This window comes from Phyllostomus discolor, chromosome 5 (assembly GCF_004126475.2).
Source record: "Phyllostomus discolor isolate MPI-MPIP mPhyDis1 chromosome 5, mPhyDis1.pri.v3, whole genome shotgun sequence".
NCBI classification, from domain to species: Eukaryota; Metazoa; Chordata; class Mammalia; order Chiroptera; family Phyllostomidae; genus Phyllostomus; species Phyllostomus discolor.
Window position 1 is genome coordinate 154573790 of NC_040907.2, and position 17894 is coordinate 154591683.

Here is a 17894-nt window from a genome sequence, read left to right on the forward strand (position 1 = left end):
AGAGTAACTGTCCAGAGGTCAGGGTTTCTGGGCACTGAACTTTCTTCCCGAAGGTCTTCAGAGGGTCATCTGCAAGTTCGCATGCGTGTCTTCAGCACTGATGCACAGCGGGCAAGTTCAAACGTTTACGTTTCCAGGCTCGCTAAAGCAAAGAGAGAGTCATTTCCTCATCCTCATCCTCCTTTGATTTAGCAGTTTGACTCCATTGATTCCATGTTGTTTACTGTTTCCTCAGACTGAAATGACATTAAGCTTTGAGGAGGGGATGAGCAGGTCAGGAGTCCAGGCAACCTGCCCCCTTCTTGCTGGCCTCCGCGTTCTTTTTTGGTCCCTAAGGGCAAGCGCCCATGACAAATATGGCGGCGGCAGCCTCGTGCGCGGGCACCTACCTGCCAGGCGGCGGTCCCGGAGCTCGGCAGAGCCAATCGCTGCGCGGGGGCGGAGGCGGAGGCTGGGGAAGCAGCCCTGGGTGCCCCGGGACGCTGGCTCGCACCTGGTTCCGGGCAGCCGCGATTAGGAATCGGTTGCTACGATTGCGGTGAGGGGTTGAACGCGGCGAGGTTCAGGGGCAGGAGCGGCCGGACTGGGGGCCAATCCGACCCGGAGGACAGACCGAGGGGGACGGGAATGCAGTCCTCTCTGGAAGTCCCGGGGGCTGTCTGCGGGGATGCCCGAGGTGATCAGGTTGTGGGTTGGGAGAGTCCGTGGGGCAGGGTGGGAGAAGCTCAGGCTCGAGCGGTGAGGGTGGAGTCCCTGCGCTAGGGCTCCCTGGGGCCGGGGTCGCCGCAAGCTTCGGGTCCGCATCCATTTCATCAATGTGAAGGCCCGTGACTCGGGTGACGCAATAGAACCACTTGGGGAGCTTTAAAAGGACACCATGCTGGGCTCCGTCCCTAGAAATTCCGCTTTTATTGGTCAGGGTTGAGGCCTGGGCTTGAGCAGGTGATGTTAACGTGCAGACTGGCTGGAGAATCGCCACGTGCAGCTCCTGAGTAAAGAGCTCCTGGATTGACCCCAAACTCCTCAGTGGCTTGGGTAGTCCTAGGGTGAGGAGGTTGCTGACCCTCGAGCGCTGCTGCAGCAACCTGCAGGGGAGGGAGAGAAGGTCCCTCCGCCAATGAGGCGGAATTTCATGTCTAGCCTGAGGAGGAGGGCAGGCCCGCCAGTGTGGGTTCCCCCAACGGTCCAGCCGGCAGGGCCTTGCTGTGGGGAGACTGGGCAGGAAGACAAGGCTCTGGGGTGTGAAATAGGAAACACAACAGGTGACTCTGAGGTCAGCTACTTGTTGAGAAAAGGACACACCTAATAGTTGTGCTTTCGTGAGACACCCCTGAGGAAAGGCTGGGAGTGGATTTGTTTCTCCCCCTTCACAGGTGTAGGAATAAGCTCAGATAGCTGGTTAGTGGTAATTTAGACGACCCTGGGCTCCCAACCTCAGATTTTGCTTATTACTAGCTCTCCCCGCTGCACTAACTGCTTCTCATGCAGCCTCTAGTCTTCAAGGGAGTCAGAAGCAAGCACCCACTTCCTCTGACACCCCTCACTGCAGGGGCCCTGTCTGGCACCCGTGGTTTCCTCCACCAGATCCATCAGCCCCACTCACCCAACCAGGGAGAAGCTACTGTTTTCAACCTTTTCCAGCCTTTTATCTCCCAGAAGCCTGATGGGGGAAGAGGGGAGAGTTTTACATCATGCCAGGGGGTCTTCCCAAACAGGTCCGATCCCATCACTTCATCACCCCATCCCATTGTCTTGCAGTAGAATCTTGTGTGCGCGTCACCACAGCCCCCTGTCTAGTGTCTTCCCACCTCCCTGCTCTGAGCTCTCTTCCCGTGTTGTTTCTGTGCTCCTTAGCATGGTGCTGGGCACATGGTAGAAGCTTAATAAACATTACTTTTGTTGTTATCACTAGTCCTCTTTGTGTACCTGTTGCCTTGCCGTACCTGTTCTGCTCAGCAGGGTACATCATGATGGTCTTGACGGGCTCCCACAGCGGCCAATTTCTGACTCCCTACATCCAAGCAGCAGGCAGAGCCCAGGGGCACAGTCGGGTCTGGGCGTGACACTCTTCCGATAGGTGCTGCTCTTACCTGGGGCTGGGCAACGCTCACATTGGCCTTCTAGGGGCGAGTCAATCCCACATGTATTAGTCGAGCACCTACTGTGGTGAAGGAGCCTGGAGGAGGCAGGGAGCAGAAGTCAGAGGAGGGTCTGACCTCGCCTTGCCCTTAAGGAGCTTGGGGGCCCGAGGACAATAACAGGCATTTGGATCCTGATACAGGAGCCCAGGGATCTGAAAAAGAGAAAGAGCACCTGACTGGGAGTCCTCAGGAAGGCTGGTGCCCCTGACCTGCACTGACCTGGCCCTTGAAGAAGCAGGGTTTGATAAGATGGTGGGGGGAGGTGGGCGCAGTGACAGGAGAAATGCTCAGATGTTTTCGTCAAAAACACCAGTTTTGAATCTTGGCTCCAGCACTTAATACCTCTGTGTTTTGGGGCCAGTTGCTTAACTGTTTGAGCATTGGTTTCTTCATTTATAAAACGAGGATGGAGACAGTAGCCAGAGTTGTCAGGATTCATGGTAATAGATATAAAAGCCTGGAATATCCTGTACACCCGAGGAACGGGACATAGTTACAGCTAGGGTAGCGAGGCAGAAGAAAGAGCATGAAGAAAGGGGTGGGGGTGGCATTTAAAAACAGATCTGAGGGATGCAGTCTGCGCCAGGCGGTGAGCAGCATCAGTGTTGGGGGCTGGAAAGACAACTTCAACCAGGGATTTGGCAGAAGGGACACTGACTGAAGCCCTTTAAAGATCATGAACCCAAACTCCAGAGACTTGAAACAAAGTGATAATTGCTACTGTTTAGTGAGGGTCTTCTGTGTGTGCCAGACACGATGCTTGGTGCTGTGTCTACTTTTGAATTTCAGCCCACAGCAGTTTAAGTGGTTGGCTCTATCATTCCCACTTCATATTGGGTTGGTCAAAAAGTCCGTTCAGGTTTTTTTTTTTTTTTCTGTAAAATAAAAGACACATTTTTCATTTTCACTGATAACTTTATTGATTTAGATATTTTGAGTGTGTCGGCTATCTCCTGCTATTGGCTTTTAGTGGGTAGAGGGCAGGGGTGCTGCTAAACATCTTCCAATGCACAAGACATCTTTGTAGCAAAGAATTATTTGACCATAATGTCAATAGCACCAAGAAACCTCGCAAACCACTTTTGATACGTTCGATCTCTCATAGCACCTTCTCCATACACTGCACAAATCTTGTTTGGCATTTCAGTTTTTATCTTTTTTGAAATAATAAAGCATAACACACTGAAAATATTGTGTATTTTCTTCCATCTTCAATATTAAAATGGCTGCACAAAAATTTGCCAGTTTTGACAAGTGTTTTAAATGTATGCTGATATGACAGCTGTCACAATATAATCCGACAAAATTGTTTCAAATGAAATTAAAAACAACTAAGCACTAATGGAGCCATCGTACAGAAAAAACTACATGAACTTTTTGGCCAACCCGGTAGATGAGCCTGAGGCCCAGGATATTCCCCTGTTGCTACTGTGATCTGTTATAAGTGAGTTTAAAAAAAAAAGCCAGTTTCTGAGCATCTTCCATGTGACCGGCATGGTGCTCGGGCTTCTTGGACATCAGTTCAGTCCTCCCGGCACTCCTGCAGAGGCAGGCATTATGACCCCCTGTTACAGCTGAGAAAACCCAGACTCAGACTGGTTAAGGGACTCGCCTGAGGTTACACTCTTAGCAGGAAGTGCCTTTGGCATTAAACCCAGGCCCTTCCTTACCCTTTCCACCTCACGCCCTCAGAGGTTTTCTTTTGTTGCCCCAGCGTGGGGGCCTGGAGCTCAGCCCCTTGCCTGCAGGGTTCACCTTCTCTAGCAACGGGGGGGGGGGGGGGGCATGTCATGAGACATCTGGGTGGGAAGGGGAGCTTCACTCCCTTGGACGAAGAAGGCTTAGGAGGTGAGGCAGGGAGTTCTGATGAACCCCATGCCATCCTTGTGTGGTGGGGAGGGAAGGCTTGAGAGGTTCCCTAGTAATACTCTCTAAAGCGCTCTCCACACTTACCGTGCTGAGGTGCTGAGTGCTTTAGAGTCTTTTCTCTTGGACCGCTAACAATGACAGCCTTGGGCAGGTTGGCCTTGTATTACAGATCCAGAAACAAACAGAGAGAGGGGAAGCAGACTGCTCCAGGGTGCAGGGGCTGAGTGGTGGAGTCAGGACTTGGAGACCTCCAGTGGGTCTTCTTTCAGCTATGTCACTTAGAAGGCGGCCGAGGAAACTTGCAGGGTGACAGATGTGTTCATGATCTCAGACATGACGGCCTCACAGGTGCACACATGTTATAACTGGTCAGACGGTACCCTTTGAAGATGTGTAGTTTTTGTATGTCAATGGCACCTCAATAAAGCTGTAAAAAAAAAAAAACATTTCCCAGCAACTGTTCCTTCGGGGGCTCAAGGCTGCAGGGAGAGGCCACATGGCTGTCTTCCTGCTTTGGGGCAGGGCAGGATCACTGTGGCCTGGGAGAGCTGCTCCTAGACTCAGTGGCTGGTTTCAAGTAGTTTTGGCTGCTTCTCCTCTCATTCCTGCACCACTAGGCATATCCTGGCATCAGGCTAGCACAGCATTGGGAGTGCATGCAGATCTCTTGAGTGATGGCCACTCAGCTTCCAGCGAGTCTGAGAGTGTCCCCGGTGAGACTCCCTCCTGTTCTCCCATCAGAGCCTCTTTCTCACCAGTCAGGCCCTCCCTGAGCAAGAGTGGCTGAGCCCTGCCTATTCTCCCAGGGAGGGAGATGGAGGGAGGAGACACAAGCCCTGCCTTCGAAATCCTGAGTGGGGGCAGGCATGAGAGTCTGCTGTGCGTGGGCGAAGGCATGGTCAGGGCCCAAGGAGTTGGAGAAGGCCTCCTGGGTGCGGGCGGTGCTGGCTCCTGAAGGGTGAGTGAGACAGAGGTGGGGAGATGGGCCGTGCCTGAGGTGGGAGGCTCCGGCAAGAACAAAGGCCTGGCCAGAGCAGAAGGTGGCTTGAAGATCTGAGGCAGGCCAGTCTGGACAGGCTGGGAGAGGCCAGACAGCAGAGGCCCTTGCAGGCTGGGCGGGGAGGGGAGGCCAGGTGGGCGACAGGGGAAGGACAGTCCAGTGGGGCCAGCCCTGTTGGACTGGGCCTGGAGTCGGCTCTCCAGGGCCTGATGCTGCTGGGAAACAGAAGTTTTGGCCGTATGTGTGAGAGTATGTAAGAGTGAGGGAGCAGGTGCACACACATGTGTGAGCAAGGACATGCAGATGAGGCCAGTGGGCAGGCTTGGGTCACAGGCACTCGTGGAGGATCAGCCCCTGAGGGTGGGTGTAAGTCTCTTAGGGCTGCCATAACAATTCACCACAAACCGGGTGGCTTGAAACAACAAAAACTTACTCTCTCACGGTTCTGAGGGGTAAAAGTTAAAAATCAAGCTCCCTTTGGAAGGATCTAGAGCAGGGGTGTCCAACCCGAGGCCCATGGGCCGAATGCCCCCCGGATGGCTATGAATGTGGGCCCACACAAAATCTTAATTTTTCTTAAAACCTTTTTTTTTTTTGCTCGTCAGTTTTTGTTAGTCTGTGCATTTGATGTGTGGCCCAAGACAATTCTTCCTCTAGCATGGCCCAGAGATGAGCCCTTGCTTGTCTCTCCCAGCCCCCGTCTGTCCGTCCGTCCGTCCGTGGCACTCCTTGATGCAAGGCTGAGTTGCTCCAGGTTCTGCCTTCGTCTTCCCCTGGCCTGTCCCCCTGCGAGTGCCTGTCTCTGCGCCCAAATTCCCAGCTCCTCGAAAGGACCCCAGTCGTGGGATCAAGGCCCGCGCTGATCCAGTGTGGCCTCATTTTAACTTGTTTACTTCTACACAGACCCTATTTCCAAATGAGGTCACACAGGTGCTGGGGGTTAGGACTTAAACATATCTTTTTTGGGGGGATGCGATTCAATTCACAACAGGGAGTTTGAGAGAAGGAAGCCCCCAGAGCTTCCCACTGGGAGTCTGACAAGCACACACGGGATTATTTTTCTGAAGTGAGAACAGCAGCTTGGAGCCTTACAAAGAGAGACAGACTTAATGCCCCTGTTTAAAGTGTGGTCATGGACCAGCAGCATGGTGGCACCTGAGAGTCTGTTAGAAATGCAGAGTCTCAGGTTCCTACCCAGAACTACTGAGCCAAAATCTGCATTTTCACGGAGTCCTCAGGTGATTTGAAAGCACATTACAGGCGGAGAAGCAGCGGTGCTCTGTTAAAAATCCGGCTTTTACGTACTTTCCCACCCGTGACGGTTGGTATAGCCTGCCAGTCTCCGCATGAGTCCACCTGGGTGGAAACCAGACACCCAGAGAACACCTCTGTTCTCTCTTCATGTAACGGGTTCTTGAGTTTCTTTCCCATGGGTCAGGTTTACCCATGTGCTTCCGATTTCTGGAGAGCGTTGGGCTTGCTCAGCCAGTCCCTTTGTTGCGTTCTTGGACTGTGTCCAACTTTTATTTTTTCTTAATTAAACTGTTCTTTTTTTAAAAAAGATTTTATTTTATTTTTTGTTTTGTTTTATTTTCCTTTGTTTTATTTTTTTAGAAAGAGGGAAAGGGGAAAGAAAGAGAGGGAGAGAAACATCGATGTGCAAGCGATACATCAATCCATTGCTTCTTGTATACCCCCCAGCTGGGGACTTGGCCTGCAACCCAGGCATTTGCCCTGACTGGGAATTGAACTGGCGACCCTTTGGTTTGCAGGCCAGCACTCAATCCACTGAGCCACACCAGCGAGGGTGTGCCCAACTTTTTGCTGTTTATAAGTGTTACTGCCATGAACATCTCTATACACATACATTCCTTTGGGATTAGTTCCTTGAGGTGGAATTTCTGGAATTAAAGTGCATGAGCAGTAGAAGCCTCTTATCGTATTTTATCACTCTTCTCTGCCTGTGGAACTTGACACCACAGCAGGTCTCCCTCCATCGACCACACATAGGACCCTGATTCGGGAGGTCCAGTGGCAGGTAAGTCTTTGGAGCCAGACAGGTCAGCGTTCAAATCTGGCACATTTCTGCTGTGTGACGTTGAGCAAATTACTTAACGCATCTGAGCTTGGCATTGCTCTATAAGATTGGTATACACTTTGTAGGGATTTTATAAAGAAAACAACGATGTCTCCAACATCCATTTATTGAACACTTTCTGGGGGTTACCGCGTTTAATCTGTAAGTTTCTCTGTAGAGCAGGCGTGATCATCTCTTTGCCCAAGTACAGAAGAGGAAGCTGAGGCTTGGGTGAAGTAGCTTGGCAGTTACATTGTAGGTACATCGTGTGCCCAAGCTCAAGGTTGTAACGAAGGCCATTAAGGTCAGATAGCACAGATGAGAGAAGATACTGAGCTCACAGCCCAAGCACGGTTGGACCGGGCTCAGCACTCGGTGGCCCCCTGCCTTTGCTTCCCACGCCTTTATCAGCTTCCTTGAGTTACTCCCGGTGCGGCAGCCAGCGGGCATTGTTTCAGCTGTACCTCGTTAACGATCCCCCAGCTCTGTTTTACGTGCAAACTTTCAGTTGGAAATAAGTTTTAAAATGACTCCCAGGTCTGGGGTTTGGAGCAGAGCTGGCCCTGATCTTTGTAGCTAACTGGCTCCTTCTTCCCCAGGGACAAGGATGGCCAGGCTGTTTGTGGTCACGAGCGCTTCTCTGCTCCTCCTAGGCTGAGGCTGGGCCGGCAGCCATGGGGCTGGGTGGACCCCAGGCCTGGCTGTTGCGCTTGCCCACAGCCGTGGTGTATGGCTCCCTGGCCCTCTTCATCTCTGTTCTGCACAACGTGTTTCTGCTTTACTATGTGGACACCTTTGTCTCGGTGTACAAGATCAGCAAAGCTTCCTTCTGGGTCGGAGAGGTAGGTCCGTGCTGGGGTGGGAGCTGGGGAGATGGCAGTGCTGAGTCCCGCCCAGCCAGGAGCTTGGGGCAGGCCAGACTGCCCACTGAGACCCAGCAAGAAAAGCTGGAGCCGGAGGCCCAGGCGACTCCTCCGTGGGGATTACACCAGCTCTGGCCACCATCCTGTGAGCCAGGGACTGTCCTGTGCATTCACATATATTAATCTATCAGCTAGGCCCTGCATGGGTAGGAGTTTGATGGGGGTAGTGGCCTGTGGGGTGGGTTTTGGCAGAGGGACTGACCTGAGCAAAGATTTGCAAGCAGGAAAGCTGGTGTCATCTTCGAGGGGTGGTGAGCAGGCTGGGTAGGGAAAGCCCTGGAGAGCAGGCTGCCTGGAGCCCACCTGCCCCATCTCCCCTCTGCCCGCAGACGGTGTTTCTCCTGTGGAACAGCCTCAACGACCCCCTCTTCGGCTGGCTGAGTGACCGCCAGTTCCTCGGCTCCCAGCCCCGGTGTGTGTCTTGGGGAAGGCTCATAACTGGTCCTGTCCCATCTCCCTTTTCCCCAGGGCTGGAGGACCCCCACCTGTGTTTGTGGGAGGTGAAGAAAGGGGGACCATTTTTAGCTGCTCTCCAGGCTTCCTCCCTTCCCCGAAGTCCGGATAGACTCCGTCTAGGTCAGAGAAGTGGCCGTGCCTAAGTGCTGGCCTTGGCCACCTGGGGGAGAGACCGACCCCAGCTCTGCTTGCCTGGCCCTCGGGACTGGGCACAGCCATCACCAGCACTCGGCTGCTCTGGCCGCTTCCTTCCCCCCATCCCTGCTTCAGCCCATCACTGCCCCCAACCCTGACAAAATGGGTATCACACCCCACTTTGGCCCTCAGCCCTGGCCGGCAGGCAAGGGGCAGAGGAGAGCACCCACTGGTGAGCGGTGTTTCCTAAATCGGAGGCTGAGGACTTGGAGCTCGTTAGGACCACCCTGGGCTCTGTCCTTCTGGGGTCTGGGCAGGGGGAACTGGGCCCGAGGCTGCAGGGGCATCTTCCAACGGGCCCCCTCTCCCTGGCAGGTGGGGCAGTGGGCTCTCCTCCAGGGCCGTGGTGCTTGCACGGGTGCGGGCACTCGGCCGGCACGGGCCGCTGCTGGCGCTGTCGTTCCTGGCTTTCTGGGTGCCCTGGGCCCCCGCCGGCCTGCAGTTCCTGTTGTGCCTGTGCCTCTACGACAGCTTCCTGACGCTCGTGGACCTGCACCACCACGCCTTGCTGGCGGACCTGGCCCTCTCAGCCCACGACCGCACCCACCTCAACTTCTACTGCTCCCTCTTCAGTGCGGCCGGCTCCCTCTCTGTCTTCGCCTCCTACGCCTTCTGGAACAAGGAGGACTTCTCTTCCTTCCGTGCCTTCTGCGTGGCGCTGGCCGCTGGCTCTGGGCTAGGCTTTGTGGGCGCCACACGGCTGCTGCGCCGGCGGGTTGAGGCGGCTGGTAGGGAGCCGGGGTGTCCAGACCTGGCTGTGGATGGCGGGTGAGTGGCCAGCACAGTCCTCGGTCTGATTTCAGCGCCAGACCGCCTGTCTGATGCGTGGCTGCCCTGGGGCTGGGGGTGGCTCTGGCCCAGCCCCAGGCCGCTCTTGACTCCTCTCTGCCCCGCAGCCTGTGTGGAGAGGAGCTGCTTGTGGGCGGCGAGGAGGTGGGCAGCATCACCTTGGGCCAGTACCTCCGGCAGCTGGCACGTCACCGGAACTTCCTGTGGTTCGTGGGCATGGACCTGGTGCAGGTATGGGAGCAGTCGCCCCACCCAGGCTGGCTGGGGTATGGGAACACCTTTCTCAAACACCGGGAAATCAGTTCTGGGCCTTGCGTGACGACCGCTGGGTGATTCGGAAGCAGGACTCAGGTTGGGTAGTTAAAGCCCCGGATTCTCGCACCACCTGAGCTCCTCACTCCTTGCGTGATCTCAGTCCAGTCTCAGCCGCTGGGGGCAGCCGTGCCCTGCAAAGCGAGGGTATGAAAGAGGGGTGTCTCTCCAGGAACTCTGTGACAATCTTTTTAAAACATCGTGTGCCACACCAAAAACACATGTAGTATATAAGCTAGCCAAATTTAGAAATAGTTTTTAGGTTATTAAGCTTGTTTTACTAAGGCGTTTCTAATTGCAAAGAAAAACCTTTTAATTGGTGCTAACGACAGTTTTACCACTGCTTCTGTTAGCACAATTAGATGCACCCCAGGAATTGGTGTTAGGTTTCGCTCTGGCATGTTCCATGTTGAGGGGTGGGGTGGGGGTGGGGGTGGGGGTGGTGGTGAGGGCTGCCCTTGCTCTTGCTCCCGGCCCCCCTTCCGCCCCAGCGGCCTCCTCGCTGCCACTTGGTTCCAGGTCTTCCACTGCCACTTCAACAGCAACTTCTTCCCCCTCTTCCTGGAGCAGCTCCTATCCGACCGCATCTCCCTCTCCACCGGCTCCTTCCTCCTGGGTGAGTGAGCGTCTTGGGCAGGCTGGGCGGACAGAGGCTCGCACCCTGAGCCTCTCGCTCGGCTGCAGGCACAGCCCCGCCCCGCCCCGCCCCGCCCAGCTGGGTGGGGGAGGGCAGACGCTGCTATGGGGGTACGGCTCCGGCCCCCAGTTCTGCGTTGCTGAGGAAGGGGCGGCCCCCAGTTCTGCGATGCTGAGGAAGGGGCGGAAGCCTGTGGTGGGCATGAGGGGGCGGGGCTGCTCTCAGGGTGGTCCCCTTGGTGCCGGCGCCACCCAGAGGCGGTGGGGCACAGCGTCTGGGTGACAGCAGAGACTTAGTCACTGTTGTGGATGTAAGACCAGAGTGTAAGGATCTATTACTTATTGATTTGTAGAGAGAGGGGAAGGGAAGGAGAGAAACATCACTTGGTTGCCTCTCGCACGCCCCCCCACTGGGGACCTGGCCCGCAGCCCAGGCAGGTGCCCTGACCCGGAGTCCAACTGCCAGGCGAAGCCTTGACTGCTTACTCACTGTCCGGCCTTGGGTGGGTTTTACTTGGTCTCTTTGGGTTTCCATTTCTCATTTGTAAAGTAGGAATAACAATAGTACTTACGTTACAAGGCCGAGAGGATTGAATAAAAGGGTGCAAATCCGCTCTCAGCACAGAGCCTGGCACGTGGTTATGCCGCCTCTGGTTCCCTCGATCCTTAAAAAGTGGGGGGAAGATCGTGGAAGTTGCCCCCAGCCCCTGACAAGGCCACCCCACTTCTCCTCAGGCGTCTCCTATGTCGCCCCCCATCTCAACAACCTCTACTTCCTGCCCCTGTGCCGGCGCTGGGGCGTCTACACCGTGGTGCGGGGGCTCTTCCTGCTCAAGCTGGGCCTGAGCCTGCTCATGCTCCTGGCCGGCCCCGACCGCCCCGGCCTGCTCTGCCTCTTCATCGCCAGGTAGGCCCCGCCCTCCCGCACCCCCACACCTCTGACCCCCCCCCCCTTCACTCCTGCCTGCTTCCTCTCTCTGCTGGCAGCAACCGTGTCTTCACCGAGGGCACCTGTAAGCTGCTGACCTTGGTGGTCACTGACCTGGTGGATGAGGACCTGGTGCTGAACCACCGCAAGCAGGCGGCCTCGGCGCTCCTCTTCGGCATGGTGGCCCTGGTGACCAAGCCAGGCCAAACCTTCGCCCCGCTGCTGGGCACCTGGCTGCTGTGCTTCTACACAGGTGAGGGCCAGGGGCTGGCGAGGGACTCTCGAGGCTCCAGGGGGTGCAGCTGAGCTGGCGCACTGACTGACAAGGCTCTTGGTCCAGGAGGGGGAGAAGGGCTGACACCGGCTGGGCCTGGGCCACCCTGGGCTGCCGCACCTCCTCTGCCTCTCCCTGCAGAAGGCAGAAAACTGGGTCTCCGATTCTTCTGTTCTTTCATTCGTGGGCTCAGCGAATGGGTGTGCAGTACTGTGTCTGCCAGGAGCTGCACTGGGTGCAAGGGCCCAGTAACAGCCAGACACACACGGTCTTCACCGTCCTGAGGCTTATATCCTCGTCAGGGTGCAGGGGGCTGTGGTGACACACAGCCAAACGGGAAAATAGCGGTAGTGACAGTGCAGTGGTAAAGGCAGCGGGTCTTCAATAGACGTGGTTTTGCTCGAGATTGTTTCATTGTAACATTGACAAGATACTTTAGGAACTTAACTCTTGTTTATATCATTTAGCCTATGGTAAAATTGTTTCATTACACATTGTTTCACTTAACGTCACAGAACCTATTGACGCCATTGAATGAGTGAGGACTTGCTGTAGTGTGACTGAAAAGCTACTTAATGTGGTCTGGCAAGGTCTCTCTGAGGAGGTGACACTCAGGATGTAAAATGAATGGGAAGGATTTGGTCTCCAAAGATCCTGGTGAATCCCAGACAGAGGAGTGACAAGTGCAAAGGCCCATGGCACCAGGAGTGCTTAGATGGCGCTGGGTAAAGGCTCTAGAGAGCAGGGCATAGTTTGGATTTTATTCTTAGTTCATAGAGAAAGTATTATTGGCGAGCTCTGCCTCCTGGGAGCACGCCTGCACCTTTCCCTTCCCTGTCTTCTCCCCCCCCCCCAGGTTTGTACCTCCTACACTCCAAGGGTCCCCGCAAGACTTGCAGCCAGGGGAGTGATGGGCAGCAGCAGATCATCTGGGCTCACCCCCAGAACCTGGCCCCGAGGCCCCTTTTCTCTGATTCTCAGTGAGCCAGAGCAGCCCAGCCTAGGCTCTCCTGTTGCTTCTCCGATCCTGGGCCGTTCTTCCTTATTTCACTGTCCCCAGCTTTCACAAGCATACTCTCAAAAAAAAAAAAAAAAAAGAAAGAAACCCAAAAAACAAAAAACCCAAAACCAAAAATACAAGAAACAATTGGAAGGGTTTTAAGCAGGGGGTGACATGGTCTGACTTTTTTTTTTTTTTTTCACTTTAATGATTTGAGAGAGGGAGAAAAACATCGATTCGTTGTTCCACTTATTTATGCAATCATTGGCTGATGCTTTTTTAAAATTATATTTCATTGACTATGCTATTGCAGTTATCTTGATTTTTCCCTCTTTGCCCCCCTCCACCCAGCACCCCTCAGTCCCTCAGGCAACCTCCACACCATAGTTCATGTCCATGGGTCATGGGTATAAATTCTTTGGCTTCTCCATTTCCTGTACTGGAATTTACATCCCCTTGGCTATTCTGCAACTACCTAGTGGTACTTGTTAATCCCCTCACCTCTTCATCCATTCTCCCCTACACCCCCCTCCCATCGGGCAACCATCAAAATGCTCTGTATCCATGATTATGTCTCTGTTCTTCTTGTTTCCTTAGTTTGCTTTTTAGATTCAATTGTTGATAGAAATGTATTTATTGCCATTTTATTCATTGTTTTGATCCTCTTCTTTTTCTTAAATATGTCCCTTTAACATTTCTTTTTATCTTTTAAAAAAGAGATTTTATTTAATTTTAGAGAGGAAAAGGGAGAGAGAAAGAGGGAAAGAAACATCGATGTGCAAGGCAAACATCAATGGGTTGCCTCTTACACGCCCCCAACTGGGAACCTGGCCTCCAACCCAGGCATGTTCCCTGACTGGGAATTGAACCAGCAACACTTCAGTCTGCAGGCTGGCACTCAGTCCACTGAGCCACACCAGCTAGGGCAACATTTCATATAATCATGGTTTAGTGATGATAAACTCCTTTAGTTTTTTCTTGTCTGGGAAGTTCTTTATCTACTCTGCAATTCTAAATGATAGCTTTGCTGGGTAGAGCAGTCTTGGCTGTAGATGCCTACTTTTCATCACTTTGAATATTTCTTACCATTCCCTTCTAACCTGCAAAGTTTCTTTTGAGAAATCAGCTGACAGTCTTACGGGCACTCCCCTGTAGGTAACTAACTTTTTTCTTTTGCTGCTTTTAAGATCCTCTCTTTATCTTTAACCTTTGGCATTTTAATTATGATCCGTCTTGGAGTGGGCCTCTTTGCATCCATCTTGTTTGGGACTCTCTGTGCTTTCTGGGCTTGCATGTCTATTTCCTTCACCAAATTAGGGAAATTTTCTTTCATTATTTTTTCAAAGAAATTTCCAATTTCTTGCTTTTTCTGTTCTCCTTCTGGCACCCCTATGATGTGAATATTGCAATGCTTCAAGTTGTCCCAGAGGTTGCTTACACTATCCCTGTTTTTTGTTTTTAATTCTTTTTTTCTTCTTGTTCTGGTTGTTTTTTTTTTCTTCCTTAAGTTCTAAATCACTGATTTGATTCTTGGCTTCATCCACTCTACTATTGTTTCCCTGTAAATGGTTCTTTATTTCAATTAGTGTATCCTTTGTTTCTGACTAGATCTTTTTTATGCTGTTGCAGTCATCACTAAGTTCCTTGAGCATCCTTGTAACCAGTGTTTTGAACTCTGCATTTAATTGATTGCTTATCTCCATTTCGTTTAGCTCCTTTTCTGGGGTTTTGATATGTTCTTTCATTTGGGCCATGTTTCTTTGCCTCCTCATTTTGGCAGCCTCCCTGTGTTTGTTTCTATGTGTTAGACAGAGCTGCTTTGACTCCGTGTCTTGGTAGTGTGGTCTAACATGGCAGGTGTCCTGTAGGGTCCAGAGGCACAGCCCCACTATCACCAAACTAGGTACTCAGGGTGCACCCTTTGTGTGGGTTGGGTACACTCTTCTCTTGTAGTTGAGCCTTGGTTGCTGTTGGCAGATCAATGGGAAGCATTTACTCAGGCCAGTCGGCTGCAAGAATTGGCTGTGACCACTGACCACCAACCTCCACCCTCTGTGGAGGATCACTGTGCGGGGGCAGAGTGGTGGTGCTCCAACGTGGCCTGTAGTTGTCCACTGGGTGCACTGGCCCTGGGGTTTCTCAGGTGATTCAGGCCAACTTCAGTCCCCACCTGTGTTTTGCCTGGGGCCACTCTGCCTGAGCTATAAAGCAACCTGAGGTCGCTGCTACTTGTGCTGGCCTTGGAGATTCCCAGGTGAAGCCAAATTGTGAATCCAGGCTGGCTGCTACTAGTGCTGGGCCTGGGGCTCACTGAGGCCAGCTGTTGCTTGTTTGAGAGGATTTAGGAAGTTGTGAAGCATGAGCTGAGACCAGCCATTCATATGGAAAAGCAGCTTGGGTGGGCCTGTAAGTTGGGTGGGCAGAGTCTCTGGGGATCACCAACGTGGGTCAAACAGTGTTAGCTGGGTTGATGGAGTCTCAGTTACAGCACCAGCTTGCTGGCTCTGTAGGAGGAGGGTTTAGTAAAGGGACAATGGCCTCTGCTTGCCTTGATGCCAGACACTTCAGTTTCTTCCTTTCAAGCTGTCAGAGGGATTGAGTGTGAGTAGGGGAGTCCATGTGTGTGTTCTTTAAGAGGAGCTGCTTGGGATTCCAGCAGTTTCTTCCACTGACTCAATCCCTGCTGGTTTTTGCAGCCAGAAGTTGTGGGGACTTATCTTCCTGGCACTGGAACCCTGGGCTGGGGGCCTGGTGTGGGGCTGAGACTCCTCACTCCTGAGACATGCCTCCTGAATTTTTATCCACCACACATTGGGTGACAGGCCAGCCTGTCCCACGTCTGCGCCCCGCCTACCAGTCTGGATGGTTGTGGTTTCTTTAATTCCGTAGTTGTCAGACTTCCATTCAACTTGATTATTGATGGTTCTGAGTGATGGTTGTTCTATGTTTTAGTTATAATTTTGATGTGGTTGTGCACAGAGGCAGGCCATGTCTGCCTACACTGCCATATTGACCAGGAGTCCCCATTGGTTGATTCTTGTATGTACCCTGACCAGGGATCAAACCTACAACCTTGGCATATGGGGATGACACTCTAACCAACTGAGCTACCTGGCCAGGGCCTGATATATATTTCTAAGAGCTGGCTCTGGTTGCTACATGGAGAATGTATTGTAGGGAGGCAGTGGGAGAAGTGATGGAGGCTTGGTCCAGGGTGGTGCTGGGGGCTGGAAAGAAATATTCGGGTTTGGGATGTGTTTTGGAGTTGGTAGAGGTGGAGGATCGGCTGTCGGGGAGTGCTGAAGTTAACCAAGGAATGTAGGGAGACTTGAAGGCCTTTGGCCCCAGTCATTGGGTGGGTGGTGGTGCCATTAACCAAGAAGTGAAGAATGGGAGAAGCAAGGCTGGGGGAGGAATGAAGAGTTGTATTTTGGCCCTGTACATGTATCATTTGGGATGTGGCACCATGGACTTTGTGGGAGCCCAGGGCTGACCCTGTTCCTTCTGCACGTTCTCTTGTCCTAGGTCACGATCTCTTCCAGCAGCCCCCACTGATCCCTGTCGGGAGTGCCCAGCCCTGGCCAGAGCCCCCGGCCCCACCCCCCGCTCAGGCCCCAACGCTCCGCCAGGGCTGCTTCTACCTGCTGGTGCTGGTGCCCATCACCTGTGCTCTGCTGCAGCTGTTCACCTGGTCCAAGTTCACGCTGCACGGGAGACACCTGCACATGGTCAAAGCCCAGCGCCAGAACCTGTCACAAGCCCAGACCCTGGACATTAAGACAGTGTGAGAGGTGCAGCGAGGCCACCCTGAGGAGGACACTTCCCATACCTCTGGGCAGGAGCCACTTTTGCCAGCCCGGTGTCCTGCTCCCCTGCCTTCCTTGGTGCAGCTTGGAGGCCAGATGGCAGAATGGGCTCCCCTGGGTCTGAGCCAGGGGTGTCACTGGATCTGAGACCCTGCTTGGCTTCCTGGCCCAGCTTGGGCAAGGGCTGAGCCAAATTTGCTCAGGGACCTGCTCCCCACTATGGGGCAAGAGTAAGAAAAGGACCGAGAAGGGATGGGATACCCTGTGGTCACGTGGGGCTGCCACAGGGTGGCCTATCCCACTACCTGGCTGGGGCTGGCACTGCCTGTGGGCTCAGGAACCACTTTCGATACCGCACAACTGCCCCCTTCCATCCGGTTGTGGGAAGCTGACTGTAAACCCCACCAGCCCTGTCCCTCCACCCTTCCAGTGGGTCCTCTGCTTCGGCGGCGCCTGAAGGAGCATGCCCCCACTGCTGCAGGGCTTCCCTGCCCCACCCGGCCCCTGAAGAGATTCAGTTCATCACAGACGATTAAAGTCGTTCTGTTCCCACTCCCGAGGTCTGTGCTGTGTGTGGGAGTGGCGGGTTGGCGAATAGGATTCCTCACATAACACGAAAAGCACTCGGAGAGCATTTTCCAAAGGTGAGTTGGGAGGCCACCCACCTCCGATTCGTGGTGGTCACAGGGAGAACATGTGGACCAGTGACCGCATGGGCACTTGGGAGCAAAAGGCCTTCAGGTAGTAGCCCCGCTGCTGGACATGGTGGTCAAGGAAGAGCGGCTGCTCTTAGGCCAGCGGTCCTCAACCTTGGAGACGCCAGGGAGCTTTAAAAAGTGATGTCTGAGCCCTGTTCCCCAGGATCCTGCTCTCGTGGGTCTGGGGTATGGCCTGGGCACGCAGTTTCTGGGAAGCTCTGGTGATCTCACCTATGCTCTGGGCCAGTGTTTCTCAGCCTTGGCATCCAGGCCTCTGCTTAGATGCCAGGAGCACACCCTTCCCCACCCCTCTGTCCCCCACTGTTGTGACCACCAGATGTTTTTGGGCATTGGCAAATGTGTATGGGTGGCAAAACTGACCTTGACAGAGAACCACTGCTCTGGACCAATGATTTGTTGGTCTGCATAGTGTCTAAGAATGTAGACTCTAGGGCTACACTGTTGAGTTCAAATCCTAGCTAATAAGGGGCAGTGCTTTGGGAATACATGACTTCTCTGTGGCTCCACTTTCTCATCTAGAAAGTGGGTGACAAAAATACCCCATGTAGGGTCGTTGGGTCAAATGGGTTAACACTTGTAACGTGCCTGGCAATTTCCCTCAAATTACGGAGAACTGATTCAGTATCTGAGCATTGGCCCCAGAAACTGCATCTTAATAAGCTCTTGAGCTTCTTATACACATGGAAGTTTTGAGAGACTCTTGACTTCAGGGATGTCAAATGCTGTTCCCCTCATTTGGGAGGACTCTGACTCAAGGACTTAGCAGCAT

At 53.4% G+C, this 17894-nt stretch overlaps 1 protein-coding gene across 5 annotated transcripts; it reads left to right on the forward strand.

Moving 5' to 3' along the window:
• The first annotated feature begins 221 nt into the window (after positions 1–221).
• On the forward strand, positions 222–17655 carry MFSD13A (major facilitator superfamily domain containing 13A). 5 transcript variants are annotated; one of them, XM_028512498.2, is made up of 9 exons: positions 408–538; positions 7687–7929; positions 8340–8422; positions 8977–9429; positions 9558–9681; positions 10282–10378; positions 11134–11305; positions 11386–11579; positions 16126–17655. In XM_028512498.2, the coding sequence occupies exons 2-9, from the start codon at positions 7762–7764 to the stop codon at positions 16386–16388; spliced, it is 1554 nt and encodes a 517-aa protein (XP_028368299.1). In that variant the 5' UTR covers positions 408–538; positions 7687–7761; the 3' UTR covers positions 16389–17655. The 5 variants fall into 5 exon arrangements, with proteins under 5 accessions (XP_035883119.1, XP_035883122.1, XP_028368299.1 ...); XM_036027228.1 differs by lacking the exon at positions 408–538 and adding an exon at positions 556–676; XM_036027227.1 differs by lacking the exon at positions 408–538 and adding an exon at positions 6809–7048.
• Positions 17656–17894: the final 239 nt, after the last annotated feature.